Source organism: Diceros bicornis, chromosome X, assembly GCF_020826845.1.
Source record: "Diceros bicornis minor isolate mBicDic1 chromosome X, mDicBic1.mat.cur, whole genome shotgun sequence".
Lineage (NCBI taxonomy): Eukaryota > Metazoa > Chordata > Mammalia > Perissodactyla > Rhinocerotidae > Diceros > Diceros bicornis.
Genome location: NC_080781.1, coordinates 32,997,898 through 33,019,241, shown reverse-complemented (window position 1 = coordinate 33,019,241; position 21,344 = coordinate 32,997,898). Strand labels below are relative to the sequence as shown.

The 21,344-nt window shown below is 37.6% G+C and overlaps 1 protein-coding gene across 6 annotated transcripts in view; it reads right to left on the bottom strand.

Annotated features, from left to right (window-relative positions):
• Positions 1–21,344, bottom strand: part of SYTL5 (synaptotagmin like 5) — a 230,821-nt gene that overhangs the window by 107,205 nt on the left and 102,272 nt on the right. For all 6 annotated transcript variants that reach the window (XM_058535634.1, XM_058535632.1, XM_058535635.1 and 3 more), the window contains one exon: positions 16,854–17,335. In XM_058535634.1, the coding sequence (XP_058391617.1) occupies positions 16,854–16,972 (119 nt within the window). In that variant the 5' untranslated portion in view covers positions 16,973–17,335. The remainder of the gene's footprint in view (positions 1–16,853; positions 17,336–21,344) is intronic.

Here is a 21,344-nt window from a genome sequence, read left to right as displayed (position 1 = left end):
TAGGTTCATTCCTGCTTAAATGTTTCACAGACATGCCATTCCTTTATGTTATCCATCTCCAATCCCTTCTTCAACACAACATTTCTGTGTTCTAGGAAAAACAAACATGCCAGAATCATCCCACACATTTCATGCTATCTCCTTTTACATTTGTCATACTGGGCTTTGTTATACCCAACTAGACTAGCATCTCCCCAAAGTCAGGAATGTAGTTTCTTGTATATACTGCTCAGGATCCAATTTCATGCTAGATTATAAGGTAGTCAAATGTTTTTATTACTATTTATTATCTCTTTTGGGCCTTCAAACTAACTTGTGATGTATTGAGTCTCACGTTAAAGATAGTAAGCAGTATAGATAAAACCAGAAATCAAATCTTTTAATTCCTAGCCTAATGAGAGATTCATAAATTGGGAATTTAAAAAGTGACGAGTAAGGTTTCCAAACTTTTGGTTAATTGTCTCCTTCATTCATCCAATGAGCATTTATTGAGTGCCAGGCATTCTGGTATTCAGAGATGAACATGAGTCAAAACAGGACATCTAAGGATTCCTATTATCCTTGATGTTAGCCAAGAAGAGGACAAACACCATAAGATGATTCATGTGTTGCAACAGGCAGCCATACAGAGCACTCTTAAGTCCTCACTCTCTTGTCCTTCTAAACACAAATGACAAGAAGCCACAACACATGTTTTCCTAATCCCTGATTTAGAGCTTACAAAGAACCCTTATGTCCCGTTTTCTCATGAGCAACTGGCTCACGAAATTGAGTATAAGAAAAGCTCCACACAACTTACTTTTAAAAACTTGTAAAAGCTACAAGCTATAAAATAACAGAACGAGTTCTCATTTGAACACCACAATTGTATTATCTGGAGAATAACAACAGACATTTGAACACCTCAGAGCATGGGAGAAATAAAACACTGCCTATTAAAAATCTATAACAATTCATGCAACAATGGTAAAGAAACAAAGTGATCAAAATGAGGAGAACAAAGATAGCAATCCTAGACAGCAGTCATATCCAAGTAGGCTGGTGGGAGAAAGAGTAATTAATGGAGAAAATGGGGTATTCCAGGATATTTCAGAGGCAAATTCTCTTCTGGAAAAAATTTCTATGATTAGGTGCCTGAAGTTTAACCACTTTGCAGCTCCTTAAACTAGAGTGGGCGAGACCACTTGAAGAAATTATGGCCATAAAGTCAAATATTTATACTGCATTTTTTGTGCTGTACTGACAGGACTTATTTAGCAATCAGGTTGCACCTAGTTCGTAGTCCTAGAGTCTGAAAAGACTTGGGGCTCCGTATAAATCAGGCCACAGGGAAGCAAGAATTTAAAGGTCCAAACACAACGGTTGGGGAATTCCTAAGGCAATTGGTGCTGTTTCATATAGTCTGAGAGCTATCTCTGAAACACACGGGGAAAGCTGGGAAGAATTCCATAGGCTGGCACAAAATATGAAGCAGCTTACTGATTTTTTAAATCTCTCCTAGAAATTGACGTAATTCAATCATATCTAGGATAATTCACATTAAGTGGACACAGCCAGTTTCAAACACTCAAGAAGAGGAGAAAGGATAACAGGAGGGTAATTGCAACAAGGAAAAGAAAGTGTGCAATTGGAGAACTAGTACCAAGGAGAAAGGGAAATATAGGGAGCTAGAATTGGGGAATAGAATGGGAGATGTCTCTTCCCTCTGCTTTACTAGCCAGCACTTATAAAGCAAGATGGACTTCATTTGCTTCCTGCATTGCCAGCCTAGTCTCAGGAAAGTGCCTGAAGAAGGTGAGTTTCTGGGCTGTAAGCACAGTATCTGTTCATCTCTCTCATCCACATAAGCTAGAAATATTTCTGGTTCCAAGTAACAGGCTTAAAAAATTGGTTTCATTTTTTTTCCACATAACAATAAATCCAGAATTAGGCAGCTGCTTGCATTAGTTCAGCTGCAAAATCAGGTCCTTAAAGATTCCTTTCATTCTTTCATCCTGGTGGTCCCCTATCTTTGAGATGTAGCTTATCATTCTTATGCAAAATGGCTAGACAGTTCCAGCATAGCATCTACATTTAAGGCAGAAAGCGGAAGAGGCGTCAGTTGTACCTCTCAACAGAAAAGCAAAAATTGACTCAGAAGTCCTCCCATCAGACTTCTCCTTAGGTTTCCTTGACCAGACAGTGTCACATCACCACTACTAGCTACAAGGGAGGCTGGGAAAGTGGAACAAGTTGGGACCACACATCTCTGCCCTCTTGACATTAGATGTGGTCATGTGACTCATATTGGCCCATGAAATGTGGTATGTGATTCCAGGTAAAAGCTTTAAGAGCAAGTGCCTGGGTTACCACATACCCTTTTCTTCGCATGGAGAATGGCAATGTCCCAAATAGTGTCTGCCCTGTAAGTCTGGGTGCTGGTCTGAGGATGCCATGAAATCGAGTCCCCAGTCATCTTGTTATGGACATGTAGCATGAGAGAGAAATAAACCTTCATTGTTTTAAGCCACTAAGAATTTGGGGCTATTACTGCAGCATCATTTAGCCTATCCTGACTGATAAACATAGAGCCTAGTTCTTCATCTGGCTGGATTCCATATATCCTTTTTACTTCAGCTTTACTGCTGCTTCCCCAGAGAGGATTTCTCTGACCACCAAATCTACAGCAGATTCCCATCTTATTCTTACTTGTAGAACTGTGTTCTTTTTCTTCACAGCACTTACCATAATTTTTAATTGTACATTTATTTGGCTGTTTTTACCGGTTTAATGTTTGTCTTGCCAACTCCTCTGTAATCTCCATGAGGGCAAGATTGTATCTGTTTTGTTCTGCTTTGCATTTTACAGCACATAAATAGTGCCTGGAACATAGTAGATATCATTTAATTGAATGAATAAAAGAAAGCATAAGCAAAAGCTAGCAAGTGACAGAGAAAGAGAAAGAGGGAGAGAAGGAGAGAGAAAGAAAGAGTGAAAGGAAGGAAGGAAAACTCAGCCTTACTGCTTACTAGGTGTCACTGGGCATTCCAGGTAAGATAATGTTGTTGTGGGCATTAAGTAAAGTGTTAAGTACAGCTTGATGATTAGTAATTGTGGAATAGATTCCAGTTAAACTCTGGGTCTCAGTTACTTCAACTTCAAAATGAAGATAATTCCTTTCTATCTTCCTCCAAGGGTATTTGTGAGAGCCAGAGGCAATAAAGTATGGTAGCGTGCTTTGTGAATTATAAAGGTCTTTACAATATGAAGCTATTATTATTGAAAAGAGAATGAGAAGAGAAAAAATGTGCAATGTTGGATCTGCTAAGAATAAAGCCAAAATTGGCTAAAATTGAGATCCAAATACATTTCAAAAAACTAATACAGGCCTGAGAAAACTACAGAATGTTCTCAATTCCTTGGTAAGGATTTCCAGAATTTTTCCATCTTCCCAACCTCATTCCTATACTCTTGTTCAGCAAGCAAACCTATTGTAATTCTTGCAAGTATTAAAAATCTAACCATTTCCTCTATTTGTTCTTGTCTGAAGAGAAGCAAAAAGTATGGAAGATGGATGAAAAAGTGTAGTAGAGATAAACATGGCCCAAAATCAACTGTTGAAAATTCATGAAGAATACAAAGAAAAAGAAAAAAAGCTGTTGAAGACATTTAATTCCAGCTAACACCAATTCTTCATTTGAGCTAAACTCCGGATGTTCTTGCATTTTAAAATGTCAGTTTATTCTTTATTCTTCAGGTTTCCTTGTTGCTACACAGATGCATTCATATTAACATGTGAAATTGATGACCTATAAGTAGTTGAAATCTTAAAGATTGAAGAGATGAACTATCGCAACTATAGTTGAACGATAGCATCATTTAATTTCTATATTCGGGTATATATTGAATTCATTTTTTAATTCATTTATATTGAATTCGATATTTTGAATTCATTTTTTTCTATCCCATCATCAAAAATGTTCAATGCATTACAAAGACTGCTTGCTTTACCATTGCATAGACACATTCCTTTCAAATCAGGAATTGCTTTCATTAAAATTCCTGTCACATTTGTGTGGCATTATTTTTCTTGTGTTACCCTGTCTAGATCCAATTGCGGTGAACACGATTTTTCACCAAATAAGATAGGAATTTTATAATGGAAGCAACTAGCTGCCTGGAAGAGGAAGCTATAGATAACAATGCACAAAGCATCTTTGATTCCTTGATGCCTTTAAATAATCCTCAATCTCATCTAGCAGAGCACATCAAGGCTCAAAACAGATAATGAGCAAGGAAAGACTATACAGTGGCCCAGAGCATAGGGCTCTGAAGTCAGACTGCCTGGGTTCAAATCCTGGCCTTGCCACTTATTTCCTTTGACACTGCAAGAAAATTACTTAACTTCTCTCTGTCTCAAGACTTAAGGAGACTTAACCTCTGTGTGTCTCAAAATACTCCCTCTGTAAAAGAAAAATCATAATAGTTACAACCTCATAGGATTGTTGTGAGCATCAAGTAAGACAATGTTGTTGTGAGTATCAGGTAAAGTGTTAAGTACAGCTTGGTGCATAGTAATTATGAAATAAACAATTCTGGTATATGTCTCCGACTATCTGTTCTCCCCTTCTCTCTTAGAGGAATATCTAGCTAGGCTCATGATTACTCAGAATAAAGACTATATTTCCCAGTGTTCCTTTCAGTTAGGCTTTGTCATGAGACTAAATGTTGGCCAATGTGATGTGATTAGAAATGATATAGGCAATCTCGAGGTCATGCTCCTAATGGGAAAGGGGTATCTATTTCCCTTGAACCCTTCTTCTTTCCCAGAGGCTAGGATGAGGACATAGGGGTGAGCCATCTTGGATCAAGAGCTAAACTCTCAAGATGGTGGAACAACAAAAGGCACCCAGATCCATGCTATGATGGAGCCACTATAACAATATCACAAAGCTGCCAACCAACCCAGACTTTTCCATTAGACAGCAATGTATTTCCATCTTGTTTAAGCCATTATTATAATGTGTCTCTGTCGCCCACAGCCAAATCTATTTCCCAACAAACACAATAAGAACTCAGCAAATATTAGCTTTTTTTATTATTGCCTGCTTGCAGAGATGTTGCTATCAGGTTCTGCTTCAGCCTCTCCTGCAATGCCTGCAAGCTAAATCCTTGTCTAGGGCTAGAGTTTCATATTCCTTTAAGAGAACAAACCATGGTGACTGACAAAAAATAGTCAAACCAGAAAAAATGAGACAAAAATCACTTGAAATAATATATGCAGGCAGAATAATGTCACAGCAACCTGATGCCAATGGCTGCATACCTCCTAGCACTCCCGTCTTTTGCTCACATCCAGAGGCAATGCCATTAACACTGGGGTTATTCATATTTGTCTAAGGAAAATTCAGGGGTGAGCAGACCTCCTTTCTGTACTCTGAATATAAAAATATTACTTTTTCATTTTGATTGTAGCTTCTGTGTGCAGAACCTATTATTATAACCTAACCACAATCATAACACTTAGGTACAATAGTTACACGCACTCTGTTTTACATGTCATGCTATTAAACTTTGACAGTAACCCATGAGAAAGACATTATGATTCTCATTTTACAGATAAGAAAGTGGAATCTCTGAGCAGAAACTTGCTATGGTTCACAGGGCTATTAAGTGGTACAGTCAGGATTCAGATCCAGAATTTTATATTCCAAAATCTGCACTCTTCCCCCACACCAGGATCCTCTTGTTGGCTCTCAATCTATCAAAATATTTTTGCTCAGAAAGGACACTGTATTTATTAACGACTGCTATGTCTTTCCTAGTTGTGCAAAGCCATGCTGAGCACACGCAAAGTTAAGCTTCAGTAAACATAAAGGGTTTCTTCTGCCTGTTCTGCTTCTCCCACTAAATGGCATTTGCCCAAGTAGCCTCTTACCACAAACTCTCTCATGACAAACATTCCCCAACAGAGCTGTTCTTGAACAAACACGACTCTGGTCCTAAGAAACCTTATAAAGCTTTTGATTAGTATTCAAATGAAAGGCTATTAAAAAGAATCAAGACCATCTGAGAATTGGGGAAAAGTTTCGCCTAGATAGCTACTTCAGGGAAAGTAATAAGCAACAGGATTGAAAGAATACTTGTTTAGATAAAGAAATCTTGCAAATTGTGCCAATTTAATTTGTTTAGAAATTGTCTCAAGGAAAGAGGGCATTGTGAAATCTTCATGTCTGCAGATGACACCAAGCACTTCCTGGTAGTAAAATACTTGGCTCATAGAAATATACCAGGAGATCTCACAAAGTCATGTGAACAAAAAGAAATAAATAAAATAAAAAATAAAAAAGTCATGTGAACAGACATTTATTAATATAGTCTTAAAGTCATAGCAGAAATTGATCTCATATGTAATTAGCAAACCAAGTTTTCCACCTGGGAATATCTTCAAATAACTATCGTCTCAATTTCCTGGCCTGACGAGGAACAAGGATGTGTCTTACTAATCTGAAACCCAAAGGATACCTTTCTTAAGTATCAAAAACAGCAGAAGGTTCTGTTATCAATATGATAAATTACTCAGAAAAGGAGGGGGTGGAGATAGAATCAGTACAGCAAGAAGTAGGAAAGTTGCATTTCTTAAAAAAGAAAAAAAACAAGGATAAAATATTGGGCTTTTAAAGATTATTGCTATGACAATGCAAGCATAGAATTGACTTGATGGGAGGAAACTGGGCATTCATACACACAACAAAAAAGATAATTTAAAGAGAACATTTTGACCTTGAAAAAAATTTTAAAACTACTTCTGCTGCTGAATATAGGCACATACAAGTTTTAATTTTTATAAACATATAGCTGAAATTTATTTCTAAAATGTCTCTAAATTGAATTTGTATGAACTAAATTATTTTAAATGCAGCAAGGAAGGAGTTATATGCTCAGCAAAGACAGTTATCAGTACTTAATTTTTCCCATTTTACCTCTTTAGGTGATGCTTACGGGGACTCATATTTTCATAGATAAAGATGATTACAAAACACTCTTCCAGCAGTTTTCCTAGTTATTAGCATCAATATATGGTACAAGAAATGTCAAGTCACCATTTCTTTGAAATTCATTGAGGATGAATATAAATGTTTTCTTTATGTGCTATGTTTTTTTTCTTATATGCTTCATTGAAAATCATCACTGACAATTAATTGCTTTCAGATTCCATAAAAAGGAAAATGAGATTTGTGCTGAGCAATAAACAAATCTGACCCATAAGATGCATGATCTTAATTGCACCCATTTTCTCAGATTGCTGGTTGTCTCTCAATATTCCCTCTACTCTTTTATACCAATAAAACCCCCAAATGTGAGTTGGTCACATGGCCACCCAGAATAAAGACTACATTTCCCAGTTAAATATGCAAGCTCCCTCACAGCTAAGTATGGCCATGTGACTACATTCTGGCCTACACGGTGCAAGCAAGGTCATCTGTGAAACGTCTCAGAAATGTTTTTAAAGGAAGGGAACCTGTCTTTTTTCCTGCCCTTTGCCCTTCTCCCCGCTGACTGGAATGAGGACAGTACAACGTAAGTTGGAGCAGCTATCTTGGATCATGAGGTGTGACTAAGACTCTTTCCTTGACCAAACTTTAGATAGGCTCCTCTGAGGTCTCTTTTTGGCTAGACCTCATCCTTGGGCCTTGTCTTCAGTCTGCATAGCCCCAATTTAGTAAGAATTCTGCTAAATTAGTTTAGCAAGAATTCCCCCACCTTTGGTATCTGCTATCACCCTGGCCTGCTTTCAGTAAGAATTCTAAGGCAGTTTATTAAGAATTCCTATACCATCAATGTCTCCTCTTAGTAATTTTCCATTCATTGAACCCCTCACTCTGCTCGTTGGCTATAAATCTCCAGGTGCCTTTGCTGTATTTGGAGTTGAGCTCCATTTCTCTCCCCTGCTGCCATAGTCTTTTGTTTGTTTGTTTTTAATTGTTTTGTGATAGTCTTGAAATCTATTGCAATAGTCCTGAGTAAAGGCTTCCTTATCGTTTTAATAAGTGTTAGAACAATTTTTTACTTTAACAGATGTCAGCCCAAGTTGAAGATGGCAGAGCAACCAGTTAGAAGGACCCCGGGCCTCTCATGAGCATGGAGCCACCATTACCAGCCCTGGGTTGCCTTCCTCATGACTTCATCTAGGTAAAAAAAAAAAAGAAAAAAAGAAAGAAACTTCTCCCTTCTTAAGCTACTATTATTTTGATTTCTGACACTCAGAGCTGAACTGACTCTAATTTCTACACTCATAAATAGCATGGATATTATTACAGAAGTAGAGAAGAATGCAAATCTTAGCTTTAAAATACTAACTGTATATCGAGTCTGTCAAAGATGTAAATTATTTATATTTTACACAAAGAATACATCAATTTGATTTGAGTCAATGAGCAAGTGGAGACTTCGCACAATCCAGTAAAATGCAGTTTTGATTCTGTTGGAAATGAAGTTGTCTCCATCTCCTATGCCTCATGTATAATTATAAGTACTCAATGAACTTTTGCTGACTCTTAGAAATGTATTTCCCAAATATATGACAAAAAGAATTCATACAAATTAATATTGAAACAACACTAACACCCAATAACAAATCGACAAATTATGTGAATAAAAAATTCACAGAAGAGGAAATACAAATGGCTAGCAATCATCTAAAAACACTAATAATCACATAAATGCAAATTAGCATAGGACACTATCAAATTAGTTAAGATTTATAATAATAATTTTGATGCTGGCAGTAGTATAGTGAATAGTTTAATGAAGAGAAAATTGACACAACATTTCTGGAAAACAACTTTTCAACTTAAAGGAAATATAAATCAAAATATGAATCACAATATAATAAAAATTTAAAACAGAAGATTTAAGAATAAGGATATTCATGGAAATTAGAACAGATAGTTAAAATATTGCACATCCATGGTATGAAACTTATCAGGCCAAAAAATGATGCTTCCAAAGAACTTTTTATAATATCAAAATGTTCATTAAATAATATTAAACAAAAATAGAGGATGCAAGATTACATATATAATATGGCTCCAATTATGTGAAAATTATATGCACACACAGAAAAGTAACAGGAAGGAAATTCAACAAAAGTAGAAACTATCTCTGGGAAAAGGGATCCTAAGTGAGTTTTTAAAATTCATATTATATGTATTTTCCAATTTTCTATATTACTTCTATAATGAAAAATGTATCAGAAGAAAAAATCCTTTGCTGTGTAAAATTTTATTAACTTTAGACATTTACATGAAATGTTTACCAGTTATGCTTAATCACTCTGCAATGAAATAATTAGAAAAATTATTAAATGCATGTCAGCCTAATCTTATTACAGATTTAAATCAATTAAACTCTAACTCTTATTACTATAGGAACATTCATATAAGCTGTCGATATAAAATTGTCATATGCATGAAATCTAAAATGATAGAGGTGACATTTTTGTTATTGAAGTTTTCACTTATATTTCCTTAATATAAAATGTCTATTTCCTTAAGAATATAGTGGGTATTTGCTTAATTAGATATTCCCTTATGAACCGACCTACCTTTGTGGGGTGAGTCCTCTTCATTCACCCTCCCAGCTCCAATATCCTACCCCATGAACATTCAGCCATCTTGTGGGTTACATGGGCTTTATAGTTCCGTGTTTCTTCAATTTACAGTAAAAGGAAATGGTAGTTTCCTGGACGTGAGTGCAAATTAATCCTTGCTGCCTAGGCGCATGTTCTCTACACCAATTCTGGCCAGAGACAGTACGCAAATGAAGGGAAAGGGTACCAAAAGGGAAATTTGGGGAAAGAATAAAAGATATACATATATATATATATTATTTCAAACAAAATTGGTCATTTGGACAATTCAGTGTTTGAAATGTCCCTAAATATCAGGTATTTGTGGCTCTGTGCCTATAGTGAGCCCTACAAGCAAGTTACTTGGAGGAAAATACTGTAGAATCAAAATCTAAGTTAGTTTCCCCTATATGTGTGTATATATCAAAATTAGTAAGTCTTTGGTGGGAAAACCCCCAAGGTTTTAAATTTGTTTAAGGCAGAGCCAGATTTTTTTTTTTCATTTCTCTGAGACTCATTAAGAGTTTGGGTTCTATTAGGGAGCCAGTATGTTCATGCTGGGAGTTTATGTTAATCCACTAAGAAGATTGTGGTAATTCTATTAGGATTAAAACAAAATGTTTACCAAACTGTAAGTCCACTCCAACAGCTCTCCTGGTGTTTTATGGGGACAGTGAGTCTTTCAGCTTTTCAGAAGGTCAAACTAATTTTGTTCTTAGTGGTAGTGATAAGATTTGGAAAAAACAAACAGCCTCACAGATCAAACATTTGTCGAGTATTAAGAGGATATTATTGCTTGGCACTTACCAGTCTCCCTAACTTCCAGGCCGAATGTATAATTCTTGAAATCATTTCAAATCCATTTGAACCAAATATTTAGCTTATCTGCAGGATTCCAAATAGCCAATTTGAGTACACTTTCTCCTTCTGTTTCTCCCTCCACCCCTTCCTCCCCTACCCTGCTCTAAAATGATGGAATCAACCACATAAAGACAAAGCCAGAAGGTGAATGGCGTTTCCAGGCTGGATCTGTGGTCTCTTGATGATACTAAGCTCTGGCTTGCTTAGTGGCCCCTCTCAGCTGAGCCAGCTGTGTGGAACAAAACATAATACACTTGCACTTAGGTTTTCAGTCAGTAGAAAGAGTAGAACAGCATCAGGAACTCTTGTCAGTTTTTATCGTGTAAGAGCAATGCTTCGATAAAAGTCACAGTAACTTTGGATAATGTTATACAGCTTATAGGTCAAAACTGTCAGTAAATACCAGGTTAAAGAAATGTTTTCTGTTTTGTTCCATTTCTCTGACAGCTATTAGTAAGGCTGTGGGTGGGCTTTCAACAGGATCTGAATAGGTGCAGTTATTGCATAAGCATCACAGCATAGAAGAAAGGGAAGGAATATGGAATGAGAGCACCTCAGCTCTAATGTTTACCAGCTGGGAAAATTATTTAATCCAAGTTTCAGTTACCACAGCTACAGTACATTACAATAGTACATACCTCAGGGATGACAAGGATTAAGTGAGGATACATTTGTGAATTGAGTAACACATTCTCTGGTGTGAGGTAGGCATTAGATAGTTTACCATCTCTTTTTTCCTGGCCACCCTGAAAGGTCAGATATATTACTCAGAAATTAAAAGTGACTTAAGAGTGGAGTGTGAGCTTTGGAGCCAGACGGCAGGGCTATAAATCACAGTTCTGCTGCTTGCTAGCACTTCAGTTTCCCCATCTATAAATGGGGATGTCCAGAGTTCTTATCTCATTGGGAAAATGAATTTGTAACCTGTCCCCCACAATTTTGCCGAACCTTCTGCTATTTCTTGGTATTTTCTATACTTCCCTATTCATTTGCTCTTCTTCTATAGAGACGATGAAACACATTTAAGCTGTTCCGGCACACGAGCCACCAAGATTGGGTGAGGCATAAAAAATCTCCTGGAGATGGCAGGACCCTAGGAAATCACCTAATCTCCCAGACAGAAGCCCACGCTCTATCTCTGATAGCTCATGATTTCTAGTCCAACTCCATCTTATGTCTTGGACTATAAACGTCCTGCTTCTCCCTGAGACGGCTTATCAAGGCTTTCAGGTGTATGCAGCTATTTTCAAGTCTAGAACTAACCAAGGTGTTGTTTTTGACACCAAAGGTCAACAAACTACTGCCCTTGGGCCAAATCTAGTCCATCATCTGTTTTTGTAAATAAAGTTTTATTGGAACACAGCTATACTCATTTGTTTACATGTTGTCTATTGCTGCTTTTATACTACAATGGCAGAGTGAAGTGGTCATAACAGAGAACATATGCCCTGTACAGCTTAAAATATTTACTATCTGGCTCTTTACAGAAAAAGTTTGCTGATCCCTGGTCTACACCATGGATAAATCCTGATCCATGACTGCAAACTTCTTTATGTTTATGGACTCAACAAGCATTAAGATTGTGTCTCTGCTCACCTTCATTAGTCAAACAATACATACATAGCATTTGGCCTATAGAAGGTGCTCAACAAATGTTGATTACTTCTGACTCTTGGGGATTGTAGGATGCTTTTGGCTGCATGTAACAGAAAATTGGATTCAAGCTGCTATAAATAACACAGAAATATATTATATTGCTTAAAGAAGAAGTCCAGAGATGTGGCAGGTTCTAGTATACTGGATACTGACAACAATTCTCTGCCATTCTTTTGGCGCAGCTTCATCATTGTGCTGGCTTTCATCCTCAACAGCGACTGGGATAACATGTTTCATTGACTATGTCTAGCGGGAAAGAGAACCTTCCATAAATCTGGGCTATATGTTCGAGTGGGTCATCTTTGGTCTCATGTCCACCTCCAGACCACTGATAGTTGCCAGAGGAATACTAGTCCAGAAATGATTCATTATTTTTCAAAAATCCACTGCTGGAGCTGAGCAAAACTGAGATTTGGGTAGGGAGTAAGAAAAGAGAAATGTATGCTGTAAGGCAACCAATAGAGCTCACCACTGAGACAAGCCCAAGAACTGGTGCCAGAGAGAACATTAAGTCCAGATATGTTTTCATGCACTGTGGCCAAATGGAAATGACATCCTCTTAGAATAAAGCCCACAAACGAACTGCTGAAATGAATAGTCACTTGTAAGTTGAAGATTTCTTATATAGACTAATACCACAAAGTAGAAATTTAACAGTATTTGCTTTTAGATGTGGAAGATCAAGGAAAGTAAGAATTTGTTAACGAGATTTTTTTTGGAGTAGATACTATGAGACATGTACTCTTTTATGTTAGGCTGAGTTCTTCCAAAGTTAGAAAAATTGAACATACAAAATGATCAATAAAGAGTTTTATTTTTTGCTTCCAAATGGTTGTTTTTTTCCCCCTTGCAATCACTGTTGATAGCTTAGTTTTCTTTTGCATCATTTCTTCCCTCTGTCTTCCTCGCATTAAAGCCATTAATAAATCTAAATGATTTGTTCTCCACAGAAAACATTTAAAATACTTTTACTCTCTAATAGTCAAAACCTGTGTCTAGATATCTCCTACCACTCCTTCTTGCTTGGTCTGAAGGAGAAGAATAAACATATCTGAGCCTCTTGGATGAATCTAGATTGCTCTGGCAGTAGGCAGATGACTCTCTACAGCCTAGGATTCACGCCTGGAGGTAATTATCAGGCTTATCATGTACCTTTGGGTGCAGAGCACCTTTAGGAGCACCCAGAGACCAGTCCCACCTTTATTAATGCCACACTTCAGTGGCTATGTGGACTGTGGAGCACAGTTGGGTGACAGGCCTAAAATGTTGATTCAATACAATTTTTACACCCTACCATTGTTTTTCATTCTTTATCTCTAAGGACAACCTACTCAAGCAAATAAATACACAAACAAACAATAAATCCACTGCTTCCCAAACTCCAATTTACTAGCTTTCCAGATCAGTCTCTTCTTTGTAATCATCATAATTCTTAAAAAATTTTCTTTGGCTTCCTTTTCCTTCTGAAACTATGAACAGAAACTGAAGGTGATTTTGTGGTTCATGGTTCACAGCTGAAACACAGTTGATAAATATTTGCCAATGTCAAAATCCTTTTCACATTTCAAGGCTAAGCTCGAATGTTACCTCTTCTGTGAAACCATTCTTTCAATTTCTATCTCATTCATAATTAATTACTTCTTCCTCTCCCACACAATGTCAACCTACACCTCTGTAGCATGGTGAAAACAATTATTGCAATAGCTAGCACAAAAGTTTACTGTTGCAATGAACTCTGCTATACCATAAATTCCTTGTGTTGATGATTTTGGAGGCTACCAAGGAAAAAGGACTAAATTTCCTGTCTGGTCTGGCAAATCTCCTGACTGGGTTTTCTAGAAGCTAACTCTGAGATGTAGATTTGTGTGCAAGTGATTTTTGGCGTGCGCTCAGCAGGAACCTGTAAGGGAGTAGGAGAGACAGGAGAGGGAAGGGGAGGGGGCTAAGCAAGGGTGTGGTTTTTAGGTGAAGTCCAGTTTCAGCATGATCCCATGGGGAGCTCTGAAGCAGAAGTTTCATTGCAGAGTCTGTCTTGCCTCAAGGCAAGGAGTTTCTGTAGCTCAGCCATTGGCTCGGGGCAGCCCAATAGGGACATAAACTCAAGTTTACCCGGCACTTGTGGCTCTCTAATCCTATGGGCAACTCCAGCCACCCAAAGGTAGTCCTCTAAAGAAAGTAGTAGGTGCCAGTCATTAGAAGTAAAGCATGGGAGATGAGAGCACAGATCCAACAAAGGGACCCTAAAGGATCTGAGTGGAGCACTGATGGTGTTCACTACAACTCATAAATCAAGGGCATCACACAAACCAACAATAGGGTTAATGATTATAGCCACCAATTATTGAGTGCTTACTGTATGCCAGCATTGTTTTAAGCTCTTGATGATATTAGCTTATTTAATCCTTACAACAACCTTATGAGATAGCTACTGTTATTATTTCTGTTTTGTCAAATGAGGAAACTAGATTCACATATGGAAGCAACTTGTCTAAAGTGACACAAAGATTTCATGGTGTAACTAAGATTTTCATCAACAAATGTGGGTGTGTGATTCAACAGCACGCGCTCTAAACACCATGCCACTCACTTTGGCGTGACTTCTCAGTACACAAAGCTGTTAAGAGTGGCAGAGCCTGAGTTATCTGGCCTGGGCTCATATCTTAGTAGCTCAGAATAAAATGAGACAACACATCTGACACAGTTAGTGCAGGAAAAACACTCAAAAAATGTTAGACACTGTTGTTATTAAAGAAGGGAAGAAGACATAGCAGCTTTAAAAAAAATCTATTTTTTTATAAAAGTATCTCTTAGATCTCTTAGAAAGGCTTCTGTAAAAGCCTTTCTTCTGTTATCCTCACAAAAAGTTTAAAGAACCAGGAAATCAACAACTTTATTCTTAATAGCTCTGTTGTATATTACACAATTTGGCTAAATTTCTTTATACAGAATAAGGAAAGACAACAAGGAAAGAAAAATAGAAAGAGAAAAAGGAAGAACCAGTATAATAGATTATTACTAAAAGTTATTGAGAGTGACAAAAACAAATATTCTGAACAATGTCCTATTCGTTGTACTTCAGTGTTTCCTGGGATCTGGTTATTAAATTGTTTTTTCCTGAAGAGAGTGAATTGTTTTTTTTGTGAGGAAGATTGGCCCTGAGCTAACATTTGCCAATTTTCTTTTTGCTGAGGAAGAATAACCCTGGGCTAACATCCATGCCCATCTTCCTCTACTTTATATGGGATGCCACAACAGCATGGCTTGACAAGCGGTGTGTCTGTGCGCGCCCAGGATCCGAACCGGCAAACCCCAGGCCATTGCAGTGGAGTGCGCTCACTTAACCACTTGCGCCACCAGGCCAGGCCCTTTCCTGAAGAGAGTGATTTTTAATTTCCCTGAGAATGTCATCAATAAGTGGTTAATACCTCGCCCCCCATAAACAATATAACTTTTTGCAGTGCATTAGAAAATCTAGTCACTTTTCATGACTGGACTACCAATGACAAAAATATCATTTCTGATTTCTTCAAAATCATTAACTGCATTTCATTGCCACCTGAATTCTAGATATAGAAAGAGAGTAACAATTTTTAATCAAAGCCTTTGTTCCTTTAAGATTGGTTGTATATATAGGAATGATGGAAATAAAAATTTGGGGCTCGAAACTATGAAATCAAGAATATTTCAATGTGTTTCCATTTCTACGGATCCTAGTTCCTTTAGGCATGTTGAATATTTTTGCAGCATGTGAAGATAATCTCACGACAAGTTTTCTCCTCAAATAAAATAAACCTAAGCTTCTGATTGCAGTTTTGGGAGACATATAAGACACAAAAGCTACATGTTGCACAGTAGGCAGTGACTCTGGTTATTTCTGATCCTCTATTCAGAGGTGAGATGTAATAGCCAAGTATATTTAACAAGCAGGACAGTACTGGCAGCAACCAATCACAACGGATGTGGCAACCAATCAGAACGATGCTGTGACCATTCAGAACAGATGATACAAGCAATCAGAGTGGATGCTGGCTGAAACATAGGTGAGGTCATACCTGGGGTTCCAGCCTGCCTACAACTGATGTGAATCTCAACTGTGCCCATATTACTCAACTTTCCTCATACAGAAACTTATTTCAAGAAATTCAGGTGATTTCTGGGGTACAATGGGAACTTTTCAGTCTCCACATCCCCTTCCTCTCCCAGCTATGGTTGAGGCAAATTCCCAGTAAGACTGACTTGAGAAAGCATTATAAATAAATAATAGCTAAAATTTATTGTGCACTCAGGTACCACGCACTACACATGTATTATCTTCCTTAATCCTTGCAACAACCCTATAAGGTGGGTACTATTATTATCCTTGTTTTATTGATGAGGAAACCAAGGCACGGACAAATTGAGTAACTTGTTCAAGGTCACATGACTAATACATCTCAGAGCTTGTACTCAAACCCAGGTAGTCCTTCCACTTAATTAATAGTTCTGATGTTATTAGCAAATAGGCATTCTCATCAACACCATGTTTACAGCTCAATTCCATCCTTCCACCTAGCTAAACGATAAAGTGCCAAAGATATTTTCTAATATTTGGGCTACTGCTGGGAACCCATGAAGTCACTGGCCAACATTTGTGTCCAGTGTGGTTGCAGTTGCCCCATTTCTGATCTAAATAGCTTCAAACAAACAGAAAGCAGTCAGGAGGGCAAAAAAGATAAAACAACATTACCTTATTCTCTTGTCCTCCACTTTTTTCAAATATTCATCTCTCTTTAGGACTCCCAGGATCATTTCCTTCTCATGATCTAATAAAAATGACAGATTGATGAACTCCGAGTTCTTAGACATGGTATTTTAGCAGCAGCTCTGAGTAGCTGTGGCTGAATCTTCTAGGTGAATTGATATACACAATCCTTCAGGTCCCCCTGAACAACCCAGAGTCACTCAGTTGTTTGACGTAGAGTGGTTTCTATAAGTTCTCTGAAGAATTGCTGATGGTAGTTAGGTATTCTTCTAGACTACACAGAAAACAGTCTCCACTGGGACTGCATTCCAAGAAAGTCATTATCGTTTTAACTGAAAAAGATCTTCAAAGCCTTTGCTGTGGTGTACAGTCAGATGGCAGCTGAGTTTCACTAATGATGCTCAATGTCAATCTTTCAGAAAGCTACAGAGCAGGAATCACATCCACTGGACAGAATCCAGAAAACACTGAAAAGGTAGAGAAAACAAAGGAGAGAAAAACTAATTAGGCCATTTTTCCCATGGCACTTGCAAGAGTGTCTAATTTTGAAACAGTGATGTGCCTAACTCAAAAAAATTTTAGTCAGTAAACATGAATTTATTAAATATTTATTGTGTGTTTATTACCATGAAATATTATTTATATTTAGTTGATTCCAGGTTCTTTATGCAAATTCAGTTTTTTCCATTATAATTAGCTTCCTCTACCAGCCAGATCCCATTACCACCCTTGCAGCTGACCCATGGGTGGATTGGGTCACCACTTTCAGACACTAAGTGCAGAGTCCAGACTGTCCACAACAGGACAGGTCCCTTAAATGGTTCCCTCCTTCTCCCTCCATCCCTCCCTCCCCACAACTAGGACCACTGCATAAAAAAGCACTGCTGGCAAAACAAATCTGAACGAGTGCTATATGTATCAACCTAAATATACCTCACACACATAATGTTGAATGAAAAAATTAAGTTACAGAAGAATTCATGAAGAATAAGAGCATATATATGAAGGAAATAACTTGCAAAAACATTATATCTAATGAATGTTACATACATTTGTAGTATAAGTATAACGAAATTCATGGAAAATTCAGAGAGACGCAATCAGAGAGGAGAACACAGGAACTTCAACTGTATTAGGTAATGTTTTATTCTCAATATGGGTGTTTATATCTTATGATGTACATGGTTGTTTGCGAATTATTCTAGGTTTGTATTAAACACTGCAAAGTGGATGTTTTAAAACTACCCCTTTGTCAACATAAAAAGCTCACCAGGCCTTATCCCTCATCCTAACTCTTGAGCACATTCTTTCATTGGCTTGGTACCTGGATTCTCTCTCTACATCCCCTTAAGAATGATGACTCTTAGAGTGATTTACTGGGTTTTGTGATTTGGCATCATTCCATGACACCATCCCTCAGCTTCCCCGCAGGTCTATGAACTACAATCTACGTGCAAGTTACACTTGGTTTGCTTGGTTCTAGCCAGGTTTCCAATCATAACTAGATACTTACTCAAAGGCTGTTTTGGGACCTCCCAGTAACCATAAGGTCAGGTTGACCTCAAAATCTCAGGAGATCTGAAAGGATAGGATCTTGTTCAGAGCCTCTTTAACTTTCCAAAGTCCCCATTAGTTTGTTCTCTACATTGTATACCCAACCAGAACTTTGCTAAAATGACTCAGAACTGAAATGCTTCCTACAGACCAAGAGCTATCCCTCTCTGAGGAAACTGCCCTGGTCTAGAGAGTGCAGACTAGATTTATTCTAGGCCTTTCTTCCATCTCCAAAATCCTAGAAGCTGCAGGGATCAGAGGGTCCCAAGGTTGATATGAACAGGAAGCAACAAGGTTAAGCACAAGAGGGGCTCTTCAGGTTTCGTTTTTGCATCGCTGTCAATTGCAGTCTCCTCAGATAAAGAACACAACTGATTTTTCCACCCCTTGTGTATCTCATCTGGTTTCATGCTGAAATGGAAAACCCACTTGGTAACTCAGTGAATGAACATGTTATCATTACAGCCAGGTTCACTTAAGACATATTTTGTATTTGAAATGTCAGATTTAGAATGTCCCATGTGAATATTCTATAGAATTATATTTAGAAATTATTCAAGGGGTTGGGAGCTATAAAAATGCTTGACCCAAAGCTTATGGTTATCCTTGCTTTGGGCTGTATATGCAAGTCTGCCCTCTAAAAATCCAAGGGTCTTTGCCGTGAGGAGAATGGAGGGAGGGCAGTAACACCATAGGGTAGCACATGACGGTGACAGAGAAGATGGGAAATCAAGCACAGATATAAGAGAAGTAAAATTAGCCTGTGGGAGTTTAATTAACAAAATTAGCCATAAATGGATTTTTACTTATCTGTACCCGGACTGATAGAGCTGATTAGCTGATTTGTAAATGAGTGGCCAAGGAGATCAGAAGTAGCCAAAATTTTATCAAGAAAATCAGGATGTTTCCTCCAGAAGACAGGACTGGACTGTGACTATAATTTAGTAAGACGGAATCTAATTGACGATAATACAGTCCTTCGGGAGAAATACAGAGTGGAGAAGAGGAGACAGTGAGCCTGGGCATAGGTAAAGGAGATCTAAGGAGCTAGATGCTGATGGTGCCCATCCAGACTCTGACCAGAGGAGAAGCCCTTGGGCCTCAAAATAAAAATAACCGATTTGTTCCCTGTAGCACATGTTCCATGTCAAGTGCTGGGGCCTCAGTCTGGCAAATTTTCATGTAATTAATCACTCAAATCAAAAACTATTTCCTCTTGTTTGAATTTCACTTCCTCCTGGAGACTTCTGATTATAAATTGGCTTTCCACAGAGCTCTCCCTTCAGAGAGTGGATATCTTGGTCCTGCCAACAGAACCCTCTGTGTTTGGTTTAGTTTGAGCCTATGTGGGATCTGTTCTCTGTATGTTGATCAAATCAAATTTCGGAGGCTTTGGAGAACAAGCATCCGAGTTGTGATGAATTCACCTAAGTATGTATCATTTTTTGATGCCTCTTTTTCAGCTAGTTCATAGCCTCTCCTGGAGAATCTTTTACCCACTACACACTCTAATCAAGTGAAAAGAGTAAAAATAATTATGAGTAAATTTTATCTAAAGTTGATTCTCATTCTTTTAATATGCCCAGTAAACACTAGTCAGATTAGGAGGGAGCAATTCAGTTTTATTTTACTCTTCAATATCTTCACTTAAACTAACACCTCTCTCCTTAAACATTTCAGATGTGGATTTTTCCCTCTCTGGCCAGTAGCCTTGCCAAACTGAGCTAAACTATTCAAAAAGATGACAAGATGACTTGTGTGTCATTCTGCTGTCTTTCAGCATAGATAGCTTTGGACAGGTCATTAACTCTGCTGAGCAACCCAAAAGATGTGATAATCAAAAATTCTTACAGCATCACACAGAGACATAAGTTTTTTTAAAAAAAAGGCATTTGCTTTCAGTAACACACACTTAAAAACAATAGAGGTTGATATTTTAGTCAAAGGAAAGAATATAAATGAATATATCTTATGGGATACTTGAAATGCAGCTTTAAAAATAGAATGTCTCTAGAAGTGCTCTTAGGATGAAATTAATAAAAATAAAGTTAATTTCCTGTTTGCCTGTCACTGTGTGACAACACAACAGTTAGGTGGATTTTCAGCATACTTAGAGAGATGTTTAGGATGCTCAGAACACAAGCTAAAAAGCAAATGTAAAATTCACTTGGGACTGCCTTTCAACTAGATGAGTAGGCAAGAATCCACATGACTGTCAAAAGGTGAGAACTGCCATAGAGATAAAGATGCTGTGGGGAGATAAATAGCACTTTCACTATGAACCTCAAGTTGAAAAATTCAAGGACAGATACTGCAGAATTGCAGATATTTATTTTCAATAGAGCAGTTTCTGCTCACCTGGACAACTCTGTGTGACACATTCCATGGAGCGCAGTAGTTGTTTTTTTTTTTAATTTCACAATAGTATTCATTCTTCAAACAATAGGAAGGCCAAATAAAAATACCATAGCTTTATAGTGATGCTCCAAGAGCAGCATCCTCAGAATGTTCCACAATAACAACAGCTAACACTTTGCATAACTAATCTTTATGACTCCCTCAGATAATAAATTCTAATATCTCACATAATAAATTCTAATATCTCCATTTTATAGATGAGAAAACCGAGGCATAGAGAAGTTAAGTAACTTGCCCAAAGTCACCCAGTTAGTAAGTAACTCAGAGAAGTCTGGTTTCAGGGATTCTGCTTCTAACCATTGCATGTGACTACCTTTCAGTGCCTCCATGGAACAACAGTATCCCACAAGATGCTATTAAATAGCCCACGGAATTTTTTAAGGTTCTGAAGTCCAACAAAATTTTGGATATTTTGAGTTAAACCAAATTAAATATTTCTTTCTTCTACAGAACTTCTCAGACTCTTTAATGTTCTAATGTTCATTGTGAATTTTCACAGAACCC